This window comes from Pelecanus crispus, chromosome 3, assembly GCF_030463565.1.
Source record: "Pelecanus crispus isolate bPelCri1 chromosome 3, bPelCri1.pri, whole genome shotgun sequence".
Taxonomy (NCBI): Eukaryota; Metazoa; Chordata; class Aves; order Pelecaniformes; family Pelecanidae; genus Pelecanus; species Pelecanus crispus.
The window spans coordinates 106,054,200-106,076,552 of NC_134645.1; the positions used below are offsets into that span (position 1 = coordinate 106,054,200).

General features: G+C 41.1%; 1 protein-coding gene across 1 annotated transcript in view; it reads right to left on the reverse strand.

Moving 5' to 3' along the window:
* The window catches only part of AGPAT5 (1-acylglycerol-3-phosphate O-acyltransferase 5), a 58,331-nt gene extending 38,969 nt beyond the window's left edge, over nucleotides 1-19,362 (reverse strand). Inside the window, exons 1-3 of the mRNA XM_075707849.1 lie at nucleotides 19,144-19,362; nucleotides 2,004-2,073; nucleotides 1,677-1,792 (exon numbers count right to left, since the gene is read on the reverse strand). Coding sequence (XP_075563964.1) covers nucleotides 1,677-1,792; nucleotides 2,004-2,073; nucleotides 19,144-19,362 — 405 coding nt within the window. The remainder of the gene's footprint in view (nucleotides 1-1,676; nucleotides 1,793-2,003; nucleotides 2,074-19,143) is intronic.
* Nucleotides 19,363-22,353: the final 2,991 nt, after the last annotated feature.

Here is a 22,353-nt window from a genome sequence, read left to right on the forward strand (position 1 = left end):
ATCTTACGTGACATGATCCAAGATTCAACCTCTGTTCAAATTAGGCACCTACACCCAAGCCAGAAGGCTATATCTGATTGCCGGCAAAGGCCGCTGTTTAAGGCACTTCCTATTCTTCAGCATATTAGGCAGTTCATGGACCTGTACCTCCCCTTGCCCAACACTCTCTAAACCAAATCCAACTTACATTAGCTTCTTGGAGGCAAAGTTTCAGCGTCAATGGCCACACAAGGGCTAACCTGCCTCCCTCCCTCTTCCCACCCATGGCTGTATACTCAAAACTTTCCCCCTTTTGCTGGTTCTAGCAATCAACTGATCTGACTTGACTTATGGATGCAAGAGTGCAAGTGGTGAGAGAGAGGACCGTGCAGCCACGGATGAAGGAAAGAGTAAAGCCTCCTATTCAGACATACGTCTGTAGTTGCCCAGTCTTCATATATTCCTTTACAAACTAATACACAGTTCAAATCATACCCAGCATAGTGTTTCTCTCAATATCTCCCATCCTCTTGGACAGGGCTGACAGTCAACTCAATCAAACTGTCTAATTCCATTAGAAGTATGTTTCTAAGTGTTTTGTTTTTTGCTTTTCTTTGCCTGGGCGGTGGAGGGAGGGGGCAGAAAGCAGATTAACGTTCAGGGAAGAAGTAAAGATCAAAGACAGAAGCCAAAGGAGAAAAATCTTATTGAACAGGCACTTTGGACCAGTTACCCAAAACTTAATCCATTTCTATTCTAACAACTAAGCACCCATCTAAATCCTGAGATAAACTGTGAAGTCATTCCTGATCACCTAGCAAAACATACCAATACTTCCAGAAACATCCCCCTCTACATTTTATTTCCTCTGTATATAGAAACAGTCCTGCATTCAGAAAAAGCAAAGAACAGACATGACAAATTCAGAGAGGATTTTAGGGAGGTAAAGCCATCTACACTGTTATCCACCATTTTAGATTAAAGATCACATCCACTCCATACATCAGCTGTACAGTGACCATGGCCCACTGTTTCTTCAGCAGTTGTTTAATTTTAAGCCATGTCAGGTTGAGCTCTCAAACTAAAAGGAACAAGAGCAGCATTATGCAGGAAGAGGAGAAAGTAAAAGGTAGTAATAGGAATACTATTAGACTCAGGTTTTTGCTTAACTGAAATCCAAAGCAAAACCATCAACACTTTCACAGAGGCTGGGATCTGCTTTTCCTCCACGCTACGTTAAGGTCCAATTTTGCTCTTCTATATTGTGCTAAAACCGAACAATAAGTAAGTACACCACAGCAATGTCAATTTACTCCCCATTTGTAGCATGATAAAAAAGCCCCCATACATAGGAATAGAAGTCTGTTTACACCTACTGCCAAGTGGGTTTTTGGATTGTAAAAAGAACAAAGTTCTAGAATATTCTGAAATGCTTCTAACAGACTCTACAGTTTTAATTCTAGTAATAAACACCATCCATAAGAAGTACTCATTTAGAAAAGTAAATTGATTCTTTAGTAACTGTCTCTCAATGAGGATACACATCGAACTACACTGAGTGAAACCAGCTATTTTAGTGTTCAAATAAACAAGTGCCATCTCAGAACTGCATCTTCCCAGCATGTACGATAAACAGAAGGAAAGTACATCTTACATATTTGACGCACAAATGGCAAGAAAAAAGTGAACGGGCTTACCTGTGAAAAATACCACCCGTACAGCGGAAGCCATTTTAGCCCATCTTTCAAGACATACCGGACATGCCCGAGAGCATTCTGCCTAATCGCCAGCATGTCCGCAATAATCCAATCAACTGCAAAGACAAAGGCCCGAAATGTTTAGTTAAATTACTTTTTAATTGCCACTGATGAAACAAAAAGTGCATGTTGTACATATAAATATCATTATAGGTTTCTGAACTAGAAGTTCTTGCTCATTACAGCAAGGCTGAAAAGAGACACAGTAAACAGACAAGCAGATTTTTTAAATCTATAAAAGTGCTAAGACAAAAAAAAAATACAAACCTGTACACTGATGATTTGATAAATATATTACATTTTCTTTATTTTTTGGCAAATCCCCATAGAGTATTACCTAAAAAAAAAAAAAAAAAAAAGGTAGTATTACTTTATTATTTATTTTTATTGCATGAGGTAGTGATGAGATCCAAAGCAGTAATTAGCTATTTACTAGGAAAACTGCCAGCAAGTTAGCACCATTCACAGAAAAACACCCCATCACTGCATCAGTACCCATCACGCACACAACTGACTTATCAACAAAGCAGTGAATACTAATTAATGAGGGCTTAAGAAAGCCATTCTGTTCTTGTACCTCAGCCCTAGAACTGGATCCATGGAAGCTGACCTATATCCACAAGACCCCTACATTAATATAATTAAACATAAAGAAGAATCATGGACATGTACAAAACTACCATTTAACTTTATGCGTCTAATGAATAAGACATGCTTCAGCCAGACACTTGTTATAATTCAATCTAAAATGGTAAGTTTTTGTGGATTAGATCAAGAATGAAATCTCAACCATTTGCTGTCATTTTAACCATCAAGAACAAAGAAAAAAGCATGAGGTTGAGACGTGTCTTTAAACTGGTCTTCAGCTTCCAGCCAGCAGGTTTTGTTATGTTTTTTTCTCTGTTACATTAAAGACACCCTTTAACCTTGTAGTTTCTTCTCCCTGAACGGTAATTGTCTACTAGTGAAATAACCTTCTGAGAGCATGACTACAAACCAAGATGCTGAAGCAGTAATCCAAGTCACCTTTTAAAATGGATTAATTCAGTTACTTTTAATTCAAATACAAAGTGAGAAATTAATTAAACCATTTCAATTCTGAATTGAGGAATCCATGCAGCCATTTCATTACCTTTAATAAATATTTGCATTACCTAATGAAGCTTAGTGTTTCCAACCAGTACATTCTAGGTAGCATTCCCCTCTTGCTCTGCCAATACCAATGGTTGTACTCCTTGTTTCTAGAAGTTAGCTGTATTAAACACACACTTCTTCAGAGTGACTCCATTCACCAAAAAACAAAGCGCTATTTGGAAGGTTTACCCACTTATTTTCACCATTTTCCTAGTCTGGACCACCTGGGAATTTTACTGGGAAGATCTAACGAATATTCAGATCTTGATTAATGTCATTTAGTATGCTGAGTCTTGTATTGATCCATACAGAAGGTCTCTACAAGCATCTCTGGAAAACCTGCCCACCTCTCAGTTAGCCTGTGATACCAGATTGGTAACACCTTGTATTGTAACACCGGCAAAAACCCCACATAAAGCTGTACGTTTTACATTCATGCTGTTCCTTCTTCTTTGAAAATGCAACCGCACTGTTGATCAAATTTTGTTCTCAAGGCAAGAAACCAGATATTGGCAAACTGAGATAGTCAGTAAATACATGAACAAGAAATTATCTAGCACATAGTAAAGAGAACATTACTTATTTGAATTATTTTTTTTTCAAAAAAAACCAAACCCATATGCACAATACATTTTAACTGAACATTATTTGTAACAAGTCAGTCGACAAGTATATTCTGAACAGTATCCAAGAAATTCAAACAAGATTTTGCGGTAGGAGTAATTTTGTCATTGAAGTTCCAGGGGAATTTATAACCTTACTGCTGACACTCTAGGTACCACACACTATTTAGTGCAAGGCAGCAGTCAGAACGTCTGATATTACAGTTCAGGTGCAAAAATTCCACTGAAATAAAAAATTATCTTCCTACTCTCATGGAGTTAAAACTTCATTTTTCAAGTGCACACTTTTCCAGTAGTGTTACGCACTAGGTCCATAAATACTGTTTTCTCTAATTTCAAGTTAAGACTCCACTATGCAGTTTCTGGCAAAGACTGCTTTAGAGGAAGGGAAAAGGCCCAATACAACAAATCACTAAACCACAAGGTCCCGAATACTATCTGTGCTTCTTTAAAATGTAAGAAAATACGAACAAGAGGAAAACAAAATCTGCCCTTGACACTGTTAAGAGCTGTCCCACACAATAAACAGGGTTTGAAATATACAATTTATAACTTCAACTTGTAGAAATTTCCACTTTAATGTACAAAGTCAAAATCTCAGAGTAATCAGACCCACAATTCAAAGCATTCACTTGTGACTATTGCATGAGTAAAAACAAATATAAAGGATCATTCCCTTAAAAAAACCCCATGTATGATTGTGTCTGCCAAATATAACATTTAATCTGTATTATTTTTTATTTCAATAAGATTGGATCTAATTCACTTTTTAATCCCAGAGGAACACCCGCTCATTGTTACTGTAAGCAATTTCTTTGCACAACATTATGGTAACAGTTACATGTGTTTAAAAAATTTTGGTCCATTACATGTACTCATGATAAAACACACAGCCATACTGTTACACAGAACTAAAAAAAAAAAAATTAAAAAAATCTATCTTTTCCTATTTACAGTTAGTTCTCAAACACAAAACCCCTGGATATTTTATTTCAAAGCAAAGGAAGGAGTGAAAAAAATCTGGAAACTCTATTTTGTTTGCTCAGATGGCTCAGCCTAAGAGGACACAACAGCTTTAACTGCAGCATCATTCACTTCAGCACTGCCCATTTCACTAATCTCAAGAAAAGGCTTGTACAGTTCATGAAAGGCCAGCAAACAGCTATTCCTGCATTAGACATTCATAGCTAGGAACTGAGAGCTACAAACTTAATACAACTGTGAGTAGAGTCAGGTAAGAATGGCAACTTCCAACCTGCATTCTCTAGAGGCTTCTTCAGATTTCACAGGAGATACCTACTCTGTGGGCAGCCACACAGCTCCCCTTCTGAGAATGAAGCATTTTTGCTTTGTTTCTGGAAATTTTCATAGACCTTATACAACAGAGCGCTAACACTTAAGAGCTTTGAATTCTGCAGAAACATTGCCCTTTTCCCTTTGAGATGATGTCTGAAGAATTCACCTGCTTGTGGATAAGGAGGGGAAGAGACCCCTCAGGGCAAGCCTTCAATTTTGGCAATCTGATGCTTTCAGGTGAACCAGAGCATCTAATGTGTATTATAGCTGCAGAAGAAAATGATACAGTACTCTTCTTCACGGTCTCCAGAAATTACTCCCTACTGTTTTTTGTAGCTAACTTTGCAGAATTCCTTGCTGCAGAGACTGTGCAGTCTCTGGCTCCTTCTCAGTCTGCTGGTGCAGAAGAGATCTGGGGACCACAGTGAAGGCAAGCACTTGAGTGATTTACCAGGCACAGCAATGCAGAAACAAGTGTCCACAGTGCCAGGTTATGTGCATGCCCCTGTTGAAGCAACCTCAAGAGATCAGAGCAGCAAAGAGACTCCTAGTCCTCAAAAGAACAGTGCCATTCCCAGGGTCTGCAGAGCACTGGAGGGGTGGTCTTCCCCTCTGCAGGGCACTCACTAGCCAGCACCACGAAAACGGTGCAGGACATACTTGGGAGGCAATTTTCAGTTTCAGAAGCTAATGGACCTGGTGTTTCAGCTATCTCATGCACAGCTCTCCAAATGCCACAGTATACATACATTCTACCTATGTATCAGCTTGAAAGAGTGAGAAGACAAATGTCCTGTCTGCCACAATGAAACAAGGAGCCTATTCATTTGAATAGGTGCTGATTTGTTAAAAAAGGCACAACGAACTCAAGCAAAGAAAACAAGTTAAAAGGAAGAGCAACACAGCAAGCCAAAGTAAGCAGAGATTTGAGGGAAAATATTTGAAATGAAGATTTACAGTCTAACATTGCAAACATCACTTGGGTACAGAACATTAAAATGTGTGCTTTTAGCCATGTTTTTGTTGTTTCACAGCCCAGTTCACAATAATGGCCAATATGGTTACTGTTAATATGGGTCTTTCACATTTGTTTACATAGCAGTGCTGTCAAACTCACTTCAGTGAGGTCTCAAATAAGGGAAGCTAAATGCTAACAGATTCCCTCCTGTGGGAAGGAGGGTACCCAGCTTCCCTGGATGCCATACACCAAGCTGTTCACATGCTCAGTGGGCACAAGAGACACCTCAGTGTCATGGCCAGAGGAAGCTCTGATTCACTGGCAGGTTACAAGTTGTCCTGATGGAAGAATTTACTCATTCAGTGATAGACTGATCTAGGCATGCAAATGGGAGCTCCTGGGTGATCTGATGACACCATTTTCAGCTTCCCTAGCAGCCTCTGCTTCTTCCAGTACAACATATTCAACTATGGCTGTGCTAATGTGGTAGGTCACGTAGCTATGTAAAAGTCCTGTACGGCAGCCACACCTGAATAACTCATAATTTGCATAGGGTTTCACTGCAACAAGGTGGAAACTCCCAATTTAGAGTTAATTCTTGCTTATGAAATCTGCATGTACCAAAGAAAATTAAACAGATCATTTAATCACATCCTAGATACAACAGCTCAGTAAACAGGGCCGTGACAAAAAATAACTCAAGAGGTAAAAGTAATCACATTATCAGAAGATCTGCTTGTAGGTCAACTGGTGACCACATCAAGGTCCTAGCAAAGAGATTACCTTAATGTGATAATAGGATGTGGCTGAAAATGGGAGCAGTTCAGGAGCTGACCTGCAAGCAGATCTGGCACTTCTGCTTCAGTGGCAGTAAGGCAACATGGCTGGTTATTGGTGGTAAAAACTCGGTCCACCTCATCTGATGTCCTATCACATGTCTACCGGCACACTCATTCTTGGTTCCTCAGACTTCTTAACTTTCCTCCCTTCTCTATTCAAAGAAACCAGGTGTGAGCTGCAGAATGATGCTCTCTTCTTTGCTGCTACTTCAAGAAAACTGATGTGGACTGGGGCACTTTGCAGAGAAGGTGGAGTATTCTGATCAGGAAAAATGTCAGCTTCAAGCACAGCCAATAGCAACTGGAAAGAAGGATAAAAGCAGTAGGATAATAGCAGGAGAACTTTCCTTCCCTCTCCTGGAAGAAGAGAGGAGAAACAGAACATTAAAGACATCAACACTTCACAACAACTATACAAACTTCATATACTCAGCTGTGCTATCCTCACAACATGCACTTCTCTCCACTTCGCTGTTTCTTCCTGACTACTTTTATAACAAGGATTGCATGCTCTTTGGGACAAGAGCATCTTTGTTAGCTGGGTACTACTACAACGTGAGTGCTTATTAAAATAAATAGTATCCTAGGATGTATTTCTCATCTGTTTGTTAAAAAGTCTGGATATAATTTTGTGGTGAAAGGGTGGAGCTTGCATCAACAAACCACCAAAAGCAGCTATCAGATACAGCTTCCGAAGTCAACACGTAACCCTGTGCAAGCTGACTTCTGCAGCATTGCTGCAGGCATCTTATGGGAAGTTGTTTAAATTCTCTCTTGTCTAAAAACCTGCCTGATGACACAACCAGTCCTTTGAGCTTCTAGAGAAAGTACCTCAGATCACAGAATCTATTTACACTGTTTGACAAGAAGCAGGCTCAAGACAGGATACAAATGGGGAACTTGTACTTGGTGCTGACAAATTTCTCAGGTTTTCAGATGTCCTACTATAAGAATTGCAAATGTTTGTTTTTCTTCACGGAAGACAGAGAAGCACTTTTATTCGCATTTAACAGATACGGGTTTCACTTGCCTACAGCATAAGGAATATGAATAGGACAGAAGCAGAAAGGACCTTCATGTTTTAGTTTTTAGGCACTTTTTCCCTAGCTGTGAAAAAAAAAAAGAAGTTTACCTTTAAGTATCATTTTTCTAAAAATACCTTTAGGTCACATACAGTTTTTAGGTAATGGTCATATTATTGCTACACCTCATAACCTCTTTAGTTAAAGAGACTATCTGCTCAATATATAATTGCACAAGTCTGAAGTCTCCTGCTCAGGCTCAGCATCAAACCATAAAAATCACAATGCAATCCATTTTACTGAAGCAGAGAGTTCACTCAAAGTTTCTGCAGCTATGTATTTGACCGGGATTCAATGAAGAAAACCATTGCCAAGAGACTGAGCTCTGGGGAATATTGAGAAGATTCCTATATGTAATTCAATTTTTTTTAAATCATTCGATTGAACCAGAAAACAGAGAACTTAAAAAAATAGTTACTGCCATTTTATTTACTTTTTGTAAGAAGACTATATTAGCAACATATATGGATTATGCAGGACTGAATCATACCACCTGATGTTAAGTATGAAGGCTGTAGATTTTTGCTTTCACACTAGCTTTTAGTCTTATGGTCTAAATTGACAAACTGGTATAAACATAAGTGGTTATGCTTCATTCAATGGAACTAGCTACATGTATAGAAGTCTAATTCTGATGCTGAATGTAAACGGCTTTACAGTTTCTCAGCTGAATTAAAGATAATTGACCCCTGAATTAAGGGAAAGCTCCTTATGGAAGAATCGGAATCAATAAAATCTTAAAAGAAATGCAGTTACTTTGTGAGCTAATGAAAACATATTCATATTTATAATAAAATTTATAATATCTATGTCAGTAAAAATACAGCTTTAGAGTCTTATTCTCTGCATATTTGACTACTTTCTCCATTCAAGCATAAAAAAGACTTGCAAGTATTTAGGCTATAAGGAATTAGTTGCCTATTTTCTAGAGTTTTACAACAAATTAAATAATTTTCACTGCAGGCAGGCAGTCAGTCTGAAGAAAAATTCTTGGTAGTTTCATTGGCATGAGCTTACTGAAGGAAATCAAATAAACAGCAATAACTACCACACTTACTTTAGAGCAAAAGCTGAAAGAGTTTCATACAGAGAAAAGTTAACCAAAAAGTATATACTTGGAACATCCAGTTGCAGCAGCAGCCTAAATGATGCCAACATTCCCTGTTATTCTGAATACTCTTTTAACAGGGTAACTGTAATTCCAAAAAACCCCATAAATCCCCACAATCCTGTAAAAGGAATGAGATGCTTGCCAGCAGATGAGCAATATCATGCATTTAACTGGACTAGTTTTGTTTTTAATGCCCACCTGCCTGCAACTTTCACAGATGCTGCAGAGAGCACTGAGATGTAAAGAATCCTATGCGCATTATGCGCTTTCCCTTACAGTCCTCCCCAAAGCCTCAGATGGTGACTTAGAGCAGAACACTGCAAACCAGTTTATTCACACCAGTCGAACATCACCTAGATAGTGATGTGTATAATTTTGCAACATCTCATTCAAAGGGTGATTCAGGTGGTGATTATAGCTTAGAGAATTGGCACATGGTAGAGCAACGAAGTTCTGGGAAACATCCATAATAACTGGAATATCCAATGTGAGCAAAAGGCTAATTTCAGAAAAAATAAGTTGCCACAATACCAAGTATGTCGGCGCAATTTCAGTTATTTTACGCTTATTTAAACAATAGTTTAGATTCAACAGACTAGATTCAACAAAACCACTCCAGTGGTTACTCATGGCACATCAACCAGAAGCCGGAGATCTTGGCTTCCAGGGGAGCTCAGTGCTGCAGAAGGGGATTCACAAGATCTGTGATACTGAGCCTGCCAGCCTTGAATTGCCAGAATCTAGCCCACTGAAAGCAGATGCAGATCTTAAATCCTATCCTGCCCTAACACACTGCTCATTGCTGTTAGAAGGTACATCTATGGAGAGGAGACTCTCTCTTCTGAAAACAAACTGCTAAATACCCTTTTTCAAAGAAGTGGTGGGGATAAGTGTATGTAGGGAGAACTGAACTGATGCATCCTGTAAGTTGAGTTTGTGCTCTAACTTGTTAAGTTAAAGAGAGGTACCATAATTTATTCCCTTTTGTTTTTTGTTTTGTTTGTTTAAATAGGGAAAAAACCCCCAATCCACCACACTAAAACTTTTTTTGAGGTCCCCAGTCCTGCCAGCATACGTTAAATATCATTTGACAGTACTTTATAGACTCAGGACCTTTGTTTCTCGATTCTGATCAGGCCTATATATGGGCTGGGAACTTTGCTTTAAGCACACACAACTACTTCATTCCTGCCTGGACTCCTCAGCTATCTGAGGAACCTTAAAAAACCAGGCATCTCTAACTTAACTGTTTCAATCTTCGCGACAGAAAAAAAGCAGGACCTACCATGAACATAATTTTAAGATTTTGGCATCTAAATTCTGAAAAAATCCTATTTTCAGTGCCTAAATAATTTACTGCATCTTTCTGCAAATTACTTGCTTTTGATTACAGTGCAGTTCTATGGCATGGACTATGGAGTGGCCCACCATTACAATCAGTGACCACTTGGGAAAGTCAAAGTTAGAGCATCTAAATAACTTTTATCATAAATCACCAGTAATAATTTTTTTTTAAACAAGTACTGCACATATTTCAAATATACATAGCACATGTGAAAGATTATTTATAAGCTGAGATTTCAACAGGAGGGTTTTTCTGAATATCTGGCATCTTTGTACTACACAAAACCTGAACTGCCTTCCAGCACAAGACTGGAAGTTTTCCGCCTGTTTCACTAGGAGAGAAACAGTCTCCCTTATAAGACTTTGGCACTTCTGAAGATTTCTTCCCACAGATTTTTGTAACTTCCTTAAAAGAAAGGAAAAAGTGACCCCCATTTAATTTAGCTATTGTTTACTTTATTACTATTCTGTAGTAGAAAATACATAATGTCCGTGTCCCATCCTGTCCACCGCCCCCAAAACAGGAGCTATGGTGCCTTGGTACATTAAGCACATTCTGGAAATGTTATGCTTTGTGCACCTCACACCAGCCAGAAGCAGGAAATATCGTGGTAGTCTGCAGTGTTCCTCTAGCTAGAGCTCTTTATAATATGAACTTTGCTTCTAAAATGCCAAGGACTCCAAGGAGGAGTTGACTTTATCTTTATTTGTAATATCCATACAAGCGTTTCTATCAAGTACAGACAGAACTGGTGTGAAGTTATGATGGGTCAGCACGCATGGGAATGGGGATGATTAATGAACCTCTATGCCCCCTGCTTGTGACTGACTGAGGAATCAGATTTTTGAAAGCTCCTCCACACATCATTTTCAGGAAGTATTTAGAATTTAAGCACTACGGACTTTCAAGGTGAGGCAAAGGAACCATTACACAGCAAAAGAGAACATGCAGGGAGGCATCTGAGCTGTCTGCAACTCATCTGGCTCCAGACTGAACACAGTAAACTTGAATTAGTCTCAAAAAATAGCCACTGTTAAAATCACTCTGGTATTTGCACACCACCACAGCATGTGAATGAGCCAGTTCACCTGCAGCTTGCCCCAGACTGTGCACTACGTTTGCTTACGCAAAAAGAAACATGCATGGCCTCAGATTCCCAAGTGGCATTAGAAAATGGGACAGGATAACTCTTCAAGCCAATCCATAAATTCCAGAGGAAAAATTATTTCAGCTACCACAATACAGTTCAAAGTCATCCAAAATAATTATTTTTCTTCACGTCTAGCTATGTGCTCAAATACAGATTCAACCACATCATGGGTAGCTAATTTTACATTTAAAAATCAAACTAGCATACACTGTATGATTTCATAGTCCCACACTGAGGAGCTAGTTATTACTTGTCATCTTCCCTGTTGTATGTGACAGAAATGAAATGAACAAAAGAAGAAAATAATTTCCCTGGTTTTTTATCCCAAATCTCTTCATAGCATAAATTCAGATTGACAGAACAAAGATTAAAGAATATTTCTCCCCTGAGAAGATACACTTCCTCATAATTGTAATGTCAAAATCCCTGACATCTGAGCCTACTTTATCTAACACAACTAAAACTGAGGAAAAAAGTATACCCTGTAAGCGTGAGGTAAATAGTTTGAAATAATTGGAGTCAAATGTTTAACTATGAATAGAATCCTCTCTTAGCAAGAGCAGTGTCTGATGGTAGAGCACCAGGAGAAAAAACTTCTCAATTAACAATCATCCTTACATAAAGTATCTGGACATATTATGTAAGCAGAAGGAAAAGGCATGGAAGAGCTCAGTAAAACTCCATGGCCCAGTATCTACCAAGACACAGATAAACGCAAAAAGAAGAAAGTGTATAAAGCTCATACAGGTCTAAAAAAAAAAAAAAAAGTGGAATTTAAAAAAGTGATAGATACCATTTGTATTTTCAAATGTAACAAATTATGCAAAATCAGGACAACTTATATTAAGAACTGAATATACTAAGAAATCTTAATATATTAAAAAGAAAATATATTTAAACAGAAAATTTTAAAATCAAACCATGAGATTGTAAAACTTACTGGCCAAATACTTGGCGTCAGAATATATAAGTGCATTCAAACCTGCCCTTTGACTCCTTAGCTTTTCCTACCCAACAAATAACTTGACTTTTTAGGATTTTTGTAAATATATGTAGCTAACTTTAAAAATGTAAACAAACATATCAGTTTTAAATTGCAGACTGTATTAGATAAGGCTGATATAAAATTCAGATTCAGTTGTGATTTGCCAGTTAGAAAACATACGCTAGGCAAATCTTCACACAAAGCCTGTAATTTATGAAGCCAAACAGCAGTTTTGGTTCAGGTAGCTGATACTTGATTTTAAAAAATGCTAACAGACGTCAGTTTTTATTTATTTTATTTTTCATAAATCAGGCAGGAGGTGAGGGATGATTAGGACCAGCACTGAATGTGGAATCTGCCCATACTAAATTCTTTCCAGATTGCCCCAGAGCTAAATCTGCAGCACACCAGAACTCTAGTTGATATCCCAATGAACTGGAGTCGTGAAGGACTTCATTTTCACCTTCAGAACGACAGCCAGAGGCAGACGGAACAAAAATTAAGATATATGCAAATATATCTTTTGCAATATCTAAAAAAGAAAGAGCACAAAGCTTACATACCTAATATATCTATTTTTGCTGTCTCACACTACAGTTGAACGTAAGAGTCTAAAATTAGGCATCCATCTCAGTTTGAAAGCCGCATCCCTCAGGCTTAGCAGGTATCACAATTTCTGCTACAATAACACACAGGACTTTGTTGTATACTATAAAAGACATACATGCCTGGAGACAGCTGCACCCTGAAATCTCTAATGAGATGAGCCAGGGTAAACCTCTTCATGAAGCTAGTATCACAGCAGAAAAATTTCCCTGGGCTTCCTTCAAAAGTTTTCCACACAAAAGTGATTGACTTCACTACGTTCTCCAGTTTCTTTTCAATCTTTGCACTGCGCCAATCCCCAAATTTCTATCACTCCCTCAAGACCTTTATTATTTCTACCATTGCAAACAAATGACAAGTTATGATTATCTTAACCTTTCAACATGCCTCAACAGCTAACATAGTTGTACAAAGCAGCAACATGTGTGCTAACAAGAGTTGCTGCTGCGAGTGATGTGGAATGAACTAGGAAAGCGCAAGCTCCTGGAGGCTGCTCAGCTACCACCTGAGCTTGGAGGTTTGCCTTGCTTGCAGCTCTACACCTTCCCACTCAGCTCCCATGCTGTCCCAGTACTCTCCCACTCCTGAGCTGCCAGACTGGGAGGAGAGCTCAGGAAACTCCAGCGCAGGTTCATAAAACCAGGCTCATGCCAAAATGCAATTGCCAGCACTTTCCTTCCAAACACAACCGGAGAAGGGCGAAAAGCGGTGTCTCCTTTTGACCTTCTGGTTATGGCATTTGCTCAGGAAACGGGTCCTCATCTCGAGGGGAGTCAGACCCTGTCACTCACATCCAGAAAGCAGTTAGAAGACGAACCTTCACCCTGCCTTGATGAAGCCTGGTTGATGATGCCTCCCCCGCTATGGAGAGGGAAGAACCAGGTTCCTAAGAGATGACAACCCACCTCACCAGCAGCAACCGGAAGCACCTCCCTGACATGAGTATGCTGCAACCTGGCCATTAGACTTGTGCTGCCTCTTCTGCTTCCCACCTCCGCCTTGGGGCCTCCTGAATTACCTGTTGGATGGCTGAACAGCTTCAAAAGGGAAAGCAGGGAGTTAAGTAAAGATAACCTCATCTGGGAAGGCTGCTGTCCTGGGAATAGAGATGGGCACAGACCTCGTAACCCTCACTTCTGATGCAAATTGGCCAAGAGCTATAAGACTAAGCATCCATCCCAAGCTCAGACACTGAGCTCACCTCACAGATTTCCTACGAAGCCAAGACATGAAACACAGCCCCAGCTCTACTCCACTGGAAAGCACTGTCAAGAGTTCAGCAGCACAGTGTATCCACAAAGTTTTAACTTGCTCTAATCCTAGGTAGTTTTCAACCTTGTTGAGACACAGCAAGTCCAAGCTTCAATACCAATCCAGAAAGCACATTGCATTGTTTAACAGAGATCTCCCATATTTTCTAAAATAATTGTTAGAAATACTACAGCTCTGCTGAACAACACTGAGGTAGTATCTGATTCTCACAGCCCTTCCAGAGTCTCGTAATGGCAATGAAAACCAGAATTTCATAACGCCTTTAATGAAAGCACCACTTCCAAAAACTCCCGATTCAGCAGGAAGTGGGGGTAGGGAAGAGAGCTAACACAAGCACTGAACAAAACACATGCACATTAATTCAGTCATGGATTTTATCCAATTGTCAAAACGTTTCAGAAGGAAAATGATCCTTTAGGAAGTGATGATTTCTTTATTATTTCTTCACCATCATTCAATACAAAATATCAAATGCAATTACAACAAAAAAAGTTGAAGAACATTTAGTCCTCATCTGATCCAAAACATGTGCACAAACACAATAGGCATTAATTTCATCACCCTGACAGCAACTGGGATAAGATACTAAGGGTCACAGAGAAATGACAGCATTCGTCATATTGAATTACCAGTCCTTTCAGCCCTTCAAATGTCCTAATCACAGGTATATTTGCAGTCATTTTGGTTTTCACATTCTATGGTAAGATGCAGGTGTTTACTGTCTGTATGAAATGTAAGAGACCAGACTTCCCTAACAGAGTAAAGACAAAAGCAGTAACGCACCCACAGTTCACAGGCCACATGATGATTTAGAAGCTTGGGGCCAAGTCTACTATTAGCACAAGCAAATGCAAGTCCTCCAAAGCACTTGAACTGCACCTGTTTGTGTCAGTGACTGCTTTGGCTTGTGGCTGATAAAATTAACATCCTTTGCTCTCTAAGACTTACTACTCACTTTACATATAGTTCAAGCATCTTGTGTATGTTCTTCCTAGAAAAGAGTACTATAGCACTTCTGCAGCTTACAGCAGGACAGGTGGGAACCAAGACAACTGCATTTGCATCTAAAGCAACACAGGGCCAAAGCAGGGCCATTCTCTCTATGCCACTTTCCAACAGACCACATTTACAGATTTTCATTACTATGAGTTTATAATCCTGGAGATCGTTGAAGAGCACTGTCATAATGCCACGTACAGATTAATTTTATATAATTATAGCTCCTAAATAAAATTCAAGGCTAACTCCAATTGTACTGACAAATTTACGCAGCATTATAGGATTTCACTTTATAGTCATACTGGTTTTGTCCAGTTTACCTCATTTACAGGACTGGTATGTCCTGGGTTACTTTTTGTACTCTAAATGCTGGTTCTTCAATTTTCTACAACCAACTCTTGCATGACAGTCAGCAAAAGGGCTATTTTTGGCAATTCATTAACAGAATTCTAATATTATTGGAAAATCTAAACTGATTCCACCTTAGCTCAAGTTCTCTGAGGCTTTGTAAAACAAATCATTTTGGTGGAAAAACACAGGTCTGACCCAAAATTTAAAAAGGGGAAGTATTTACAGCATGAGAAAGTCAGAAACTTTTAGAGTTACTTCATGAGCCACTCTCTAGAACATAAATACCCAGTAAAGGTTCACAGCAATTATAGCTCTGCAATTATCTTAGATCTCACGTCAAATACTTATGAGAAAGGGAATTATTAGTCTTTCACGGTTTTCTGTCATGCAGTTCAGGTTATCACCTTATTTAGTTACATTTCACAACTGAAAAGCATTTGCTACAAAGATAAAATGCCTTCCTAGCATGAACCAGAGTTTTCATTTTAATAAACTTGGCTAAAAACATCGAGGTTCAGGAGAATAAAAAAATAAGAAAAACACGTTTGTGCATATGGTGATGAGGGGAAGACCATTTAGATACTTGATGGACTAACAGCAGATGATACACAGAAACATCACTTCCTGACAGATAAATAAATAAAAAATAGATATCAAGATAAACTAGTATTTCGTTCAGTCAGAAAATAATCTACGTTTATGATCCAAACCAACTTTATTCTATTAAGGCCCCACTCACATTACTGGGAATTTCAGTAAAATTATTACTTTAAGATCAGACATCTCAAATATTCACAACTGCCTTGGAGCGTTATCATATTGAAAAACCACAAAGACTCTAAGAGTAATAAACTGAAGAATGCTAAACAGTACATAATGTTAAAGACTTTTTATATAGGGTAAGATGGCAGCAGTGCTAAGAAAAAGTCACTTAAGGCTTTGATTCAATAAGTCACTTAAGCACCTGTATAATCCTAATGACTTTAGTGAGACTACACAAGAAGTTCCAATATTCTGATGGCTGAGGCTGTTGGCCTCTCACTTATCCAGTTACAAAAAAAAAAAATCCCAACACACTTCAATCAATTGAATAAATTAATAGACCTGAAAAAGATGCTGAATTCCTCCCTCCCATGGCCAATACAATGCCTTAATGGTGGTAAAGCCCTACAACTGCCTTTATGAAGCCACACAAGTTACTATTCTTGCATTGTTTTTTGGGATTAAGCCTAATGATGCTACACTTCTGCATTCTATCTAATTACATGCCTTAAACCAGCCAATTCACAGTAGCTCTCAGGCTACCATCCTAATCTCACTCAGACACATGCTTAACTTTCCACTCAGTGTCAATTTAAACATGCTCGGTGTTCATAAGTCTAGGTCTGACGGGACACCCTGTTTCTCCTCCTTGGAGCAAATGGGCAATATCTTCCAGTAAAACAATACGTGTATTTTAAGGATTCTACCTCTTATCTCTCTACATATGTATCATATTTTCCAAGTTTTTATTTACCTTTCACTCTCAGTTACCATTTTACTTATCCTATGACATATGGCACATTGGTTTTGTGGGTTCACTTCTTTGTTTCTGTTACCCTTTATTGCAGCTTCGCATACACCATCTCTTCCTCTCTTAGTATCATCTGTTGCTTACAGATCATAGACAAAGCACGTCTTTTAATATTGTCCTAAGTGATCACCTGTACTGCCTCCCACCATTTTTTTTTTTTTGTGTGGATGAAGTTTTATCAGTGCAATAAAAGAAAACAGAGGTCAACAGACAATGGCTGCCTTTTTCATAGAATCATAGAGTCGTTTAGGTTGGAAAAGACCTTTAAGATCATCCAGTCCAACCATTAACCTAACATTACTGAGTCCACACTAAACCAATTAAGGGTAGACTAGACCAAACCATGTCCCAAAGTGCCACGTCTACCCGTTTTGTTTCTTCTGGTTAGTGTTTTCCTTTCTGTACCCTTATGTAATGGGCATCTTTTTTGATAAAAGTTCTTATCAAAAGCTCAAAGTGGTTGCTACTCTGTGCACACTGTTTTTAGGAAATTTGAGTAGTTTTTCTGTTACAATTTGTATCTTGATTTTTGGCTCTCATTCTTAGAATGGGTTGAATTAAACTACTATACTGCTACTTTCAGCTGCTAATGACCGAGTTGTGTTACTACACATCAAGACACCTGCATTAAAGATGCTACATAAAAAGAAAGGCAGATAAAACAGTAAGTACTTAATCTGTGAACTACCACTCCCTTTTTAATCTTTTTTAAAAAAAAAAAAAAAAAAGATATGTAAATCACAACACAAGTTAACTAATTTGGATGAGACGCAAGGATGAAGTTACACGAGTTACAAGCTGAAGCAAAAACTAGTTACCACTAAAAGACGACCTCACTTCTGGTTTGTATCTGTTGTATTCACCTTCATCATGACATCACGTTCATCTGATGTCAAACTGTGCAATTCTTCTATCTTTAGCTGGCTTTAGGGGTTTCCATGAGACATTGGTATGAAGTGAGGCCTACAACTGCAGCTCAAGAGTGGAAATTAGGGTGAGACCTAGCCTGATTTTGAAATAAATGCTTCATAAGAGAGTGGACAAATGCTTTAGTTGTAAATATGAAGAAGGGCCTATTTGTACCAGCTCTGTCACCTGCCAATCAACACGTAAGCACTTGTTATTCTTTGCTCTTGAGCACCTACAGCTGACACAAACTTCAAACACACTTCTGTATATTCAGGCAACTTTGGAAGTGAGGTTTAGGCACAGCAAGCACCTGTAATTTTATGTAATTATTTTTTTACATGTAGAATTAAAAGTCTCCTTATTTACTTTCAAATTGCAGACAAGTATGTAACCTTGCAAACACGTAAAGCGTCATGAGTTAAGTATTATTATTTGAACGCAGGTACCGCTCTGGTCACGCAAGAGAGGCCTCCAATTCTGACTTATTAACCTGAAACCTTGGACTTCAGTTTCTGAGATACCGCATAATCACAGTCCGTGGCTGAACCAAAATTTAAAGGCCCAAGACTGACAGTAGGTAGACTGCATGAGAACCGAGATGCTGCAATAATTTAAAGGTTAAGTAATCTATTTATTAAAGACTCGTAGGTGTGCTCAGTGCAATTATAGTTGATTATAGTTTCCTAATGTACTACCAACGCCATACTAGAGATGTGCAGCACAGGCCGCAGGGTTCAAGCGTGCAAAGGCGGCTGCCATTCGAGTGCTGACAGAGCACGACCGCTGTCGCATCCCTTCCGTTTTCCCGACCTGCAAAACGAACACAACACCGACACTCCGTGAAAAGCATCATCAGAGGAGCAACTGCGGCTGCGAGGCAAGGCTGTCCTCCGCGGATCCGGAGCCGCCGCCGCTCCCGGGGAAAGGCCACGGCCCGCACCTGCTGGCGGCCGCCGCTTCCTCCCCGCGGACCTCGCATGGCGGCGGGCGGGCCCTGCCCGGCGAGCCGCGTCCCGCCCGCCGGGGCGGCCTGAGGAGAGGCAAAGCGGGGCAGGCGCCCGCCGGGAGGCGAGCCCAGAGCCGCGGGCCCCCGGCCGACATCACCGACGGCCGCTCCCGGGGGGCCGCCAGGCCGGATCCCCCGGCCCTGCCCTGCCCTCCCCGCCCGGCTCACCTGCACGCCCGTGTAGTTCTCGAAGAAGAAGAGCACCATGCTCTGGTAGATGGTGTAGAGGCGGTCGTCCACCTCGCGGTAGAAGCGGGCGGGCAGCACGGCGGAGAGCAGGCGCCAGGCGCCCCAGGCCAGCACGTAGGTGGGCGCCGTGCCCATCATGACGGCGGCGGGCAGGACGTAGCGCATGGAGTAGGTGTGCAGCACCAGCGACAGCAGCATCTTCCCGCTGCCCCCCCGGCCTCACCGGGACACCCACATGGGCAGCGCGCTCACACACAGCCCGGCAGCCCCGCCGGCCGCATCGCCCGCCGCGCCGGGCAGACCCGCCGGCCGGGCGGGCGGGGAAGCAGCGGCGGCCGCCGCCGGCACGGAGGGAGGGAGGGAGGGAGACGCGGGAGCGGGCACCGGCCCCGGCTCACGGCTCCCCCCGCGCCGCCTCCGCCACCATATTGCCGGCCGGAGGAGGAGCCGCGCCGGCAGGAAGGCGGCCCCCGGGCGGCTGCGGGGGGACTTCCGGGATGGGCGGGCGGAGCCGCGGCTCCGCCTCGGCCGCGGCCTGAGGGGACGGCGCCCGCCCCCACCCCCGCTGCCGCGGCTGGGCCGGCCGCCCCGGGGGCTCCCCGCGGGCAGACCCGGGGCAGCGTCCCCGTCCCTCCCCGCTCGGGCCCCGGCGCCCGGTGAGCGGCTGCAGCAGCCCCCCGGGGCGGGGGTGCCGGGCTGCTCCCCCGAGGTGCGGTGGAGGGCTGCTTGGGCACCCTGTGAAATGAGGCACCGCGCTTATAACCGATAGGCTGTAATTAGCATGAATTTTAACCTAGCATAGCATAAGTTGGAAGAAAATTTACTTTTTTTTTTTTTTTTTTCCCCTCCCCACTTTCTGCCGTGAGTCCAAAGTGGAGCACTAAGAAAATTGTGCTTATTAGTGTTGCCGGCTACAACCACAGGGATGGTCAGGGGTTTGTACGCGCTTCATGCTTACCAGTTTGCGTTTTGACTCCCCCAGGTTGTCACAAAAGCAGGCAGGCGCCCGCCTGGCACCCTCTCCTCTCTGGCCCCCAGCAGCCTGGTGACAGCAGCCGCCAGAAGCACCAGCTGCTCCTGAAGAAAATGCAGTAAGTCTTGTGGAAAACAACGGTGCAATAACCTCCCCAGAGAGGTTAAGTTTCTTAAGAAGCCGCAGCGCGTAGTGAAGTATTTATTCCTTGTTTTTAAAAAAGGGCATTTCATCCTGAAGCTTGTGAAGATCTCATTGTTTCAAAAGAAGTGGATGCTCAATACCTTCTGCTAAGATTCTGTTTCCTTTGCCAGGCTTTAACTGGGACAAGCTTTGTCCTTTGCTGTTTACCTCATGCTAGCTGGGTTTTAGTGTGTGTTGAAAATGGTATCCTGAATACTTCAGTAAAGTAAGGCTGGGGAAACGATACTAGGTTGAGGTACTGTGGCAACGTTCTCTTCGGACTGCCTCAGAGGTCCTGAGCTCTGCAGTGAGAACTCATATTTGACATGCACCATAGCTCCTGTGTCCCTAATGAGACAAAACGGTCTTTATTTCCCCTTATTTACCCCTCTCCGGAAAGGGGGAGCCTGCAGCCCAGTCATGACAGCTTTTCTGTCGGGGCCCCCCATCCCGATTAGTGTGTACATTTCTGTCCTCACAGAGTAACTGCTTACGCTACCCTCAGCTCAGCACTACCAGAATAGAGGCACTTTCCCCATCGTGGCCTCTTTTGGCAGGGAATTTTTCTGCCTTAAACCAAGCAAACCTTGACTGGACAGAAAATTGAAGAGGAAGCTTCTGGTTTGTGATGCCTATGACATGGCCACGTGGAAGAGAACGTAATTCACCAGGATACAGGGAGGAGAAAGTAATTCAGCACAACACAGGGAAGGTAAAGCTAATGCCAGCACAGCCAGGTGTGCAGGAACGAGCGCTCTGGTATGGCTGGAATGGCAGGATGGGTTGGAGAGTGGATCCAGACCTGCTCCTTCACAAAGGCAACTGCAGAGAGAAACTAGGATTCGGAGCAACTAGGTGTGTTTGGCTAATGAGACTGCAATCAGGGGTGGAAAATGTAGATTAGCAGTCTGTAAAATAAACAGTGAACTGGGACTGGGAAATGGTGGAGGACTGGGAAAATACAGGGAAATTCAGCTGTCTGGGCTTAAGGCAGAGTATGTGCTTGTGAGATGGGGTTAAAGACTCAGTAAACAGCCTGATGAAGTGAGCTGCAGTGAAAATGTGAAAGGAATAAAAATAATGTTCATATCAAGGAATGTACTTGGGACTTCTGATTCCATATATGTAAAATCATATCTTTCCTTACAGAACTAGAAGTTCACTCATACTTTTGAAGAACTTGGATATTATAATGATTACGAAATCTGGAGAAATGAACAATTCTGCCTCTGGAGGATGGTTTGGCTATTGTGATAAATAAGAACTGAAAAGCCACCTTGAATGAAAAGGAAATAAAATACCAAGCTCTTCAAGAAATAATGCACATTCTATGCACCAAATGCAGTACATGTCTAGTGGAAAAGTAGTACCTAATCTCATAGTTGAACTCAGACAAGCAGTCTTAATCTGGCATCTCTTGATATATTTAAGTAAATGGTTGACTTTCCAACCTTAGTGATATTCTTTCAGTTTCGGATTTGTGGGGCCCTTTTCTCTATGTGTTTATATACATAGCTGTTCTACATAGATGGCTATTCCTGTCTTGAATCTGACTCAGTCCTTTGCCCCAGTGGTAAAAATGAGCACTGAGATCCTTCAACTCATTAGGGTTGTATATAAAGACATGTCTTTACCAGTTTTAGAATGGTTGCCCCTCGATTCCTTTGAATGTTTTTTTTTTCCTCCTATAATGCCAATAAGTGAATAAGACTACCCCTCTTGTCTTTGCTGTATTTTTTATTTCACATGGTTTTTACATGCCCCCTCTTTTTCTTTTTTTGTTACACTAATATTTGAATTTTATTTTTTTTCATAGAATCATTTAGGCTGGAAAAGATCATCCAGTCCAACCATTAACCTAACATTACCAAGTCCACCACTAAACCAATTAAGGGTGTAGTAGCAATTTCATGTTTCCCGGCTTTCCTGGCTTGGTGACTGGATTATTTATAATAAAAGTGAAAACTAGGAATCATTAAGATTGGAAAGGACCTCTAAGATCATCATTCCTATCATCAACCCAACACCACCAT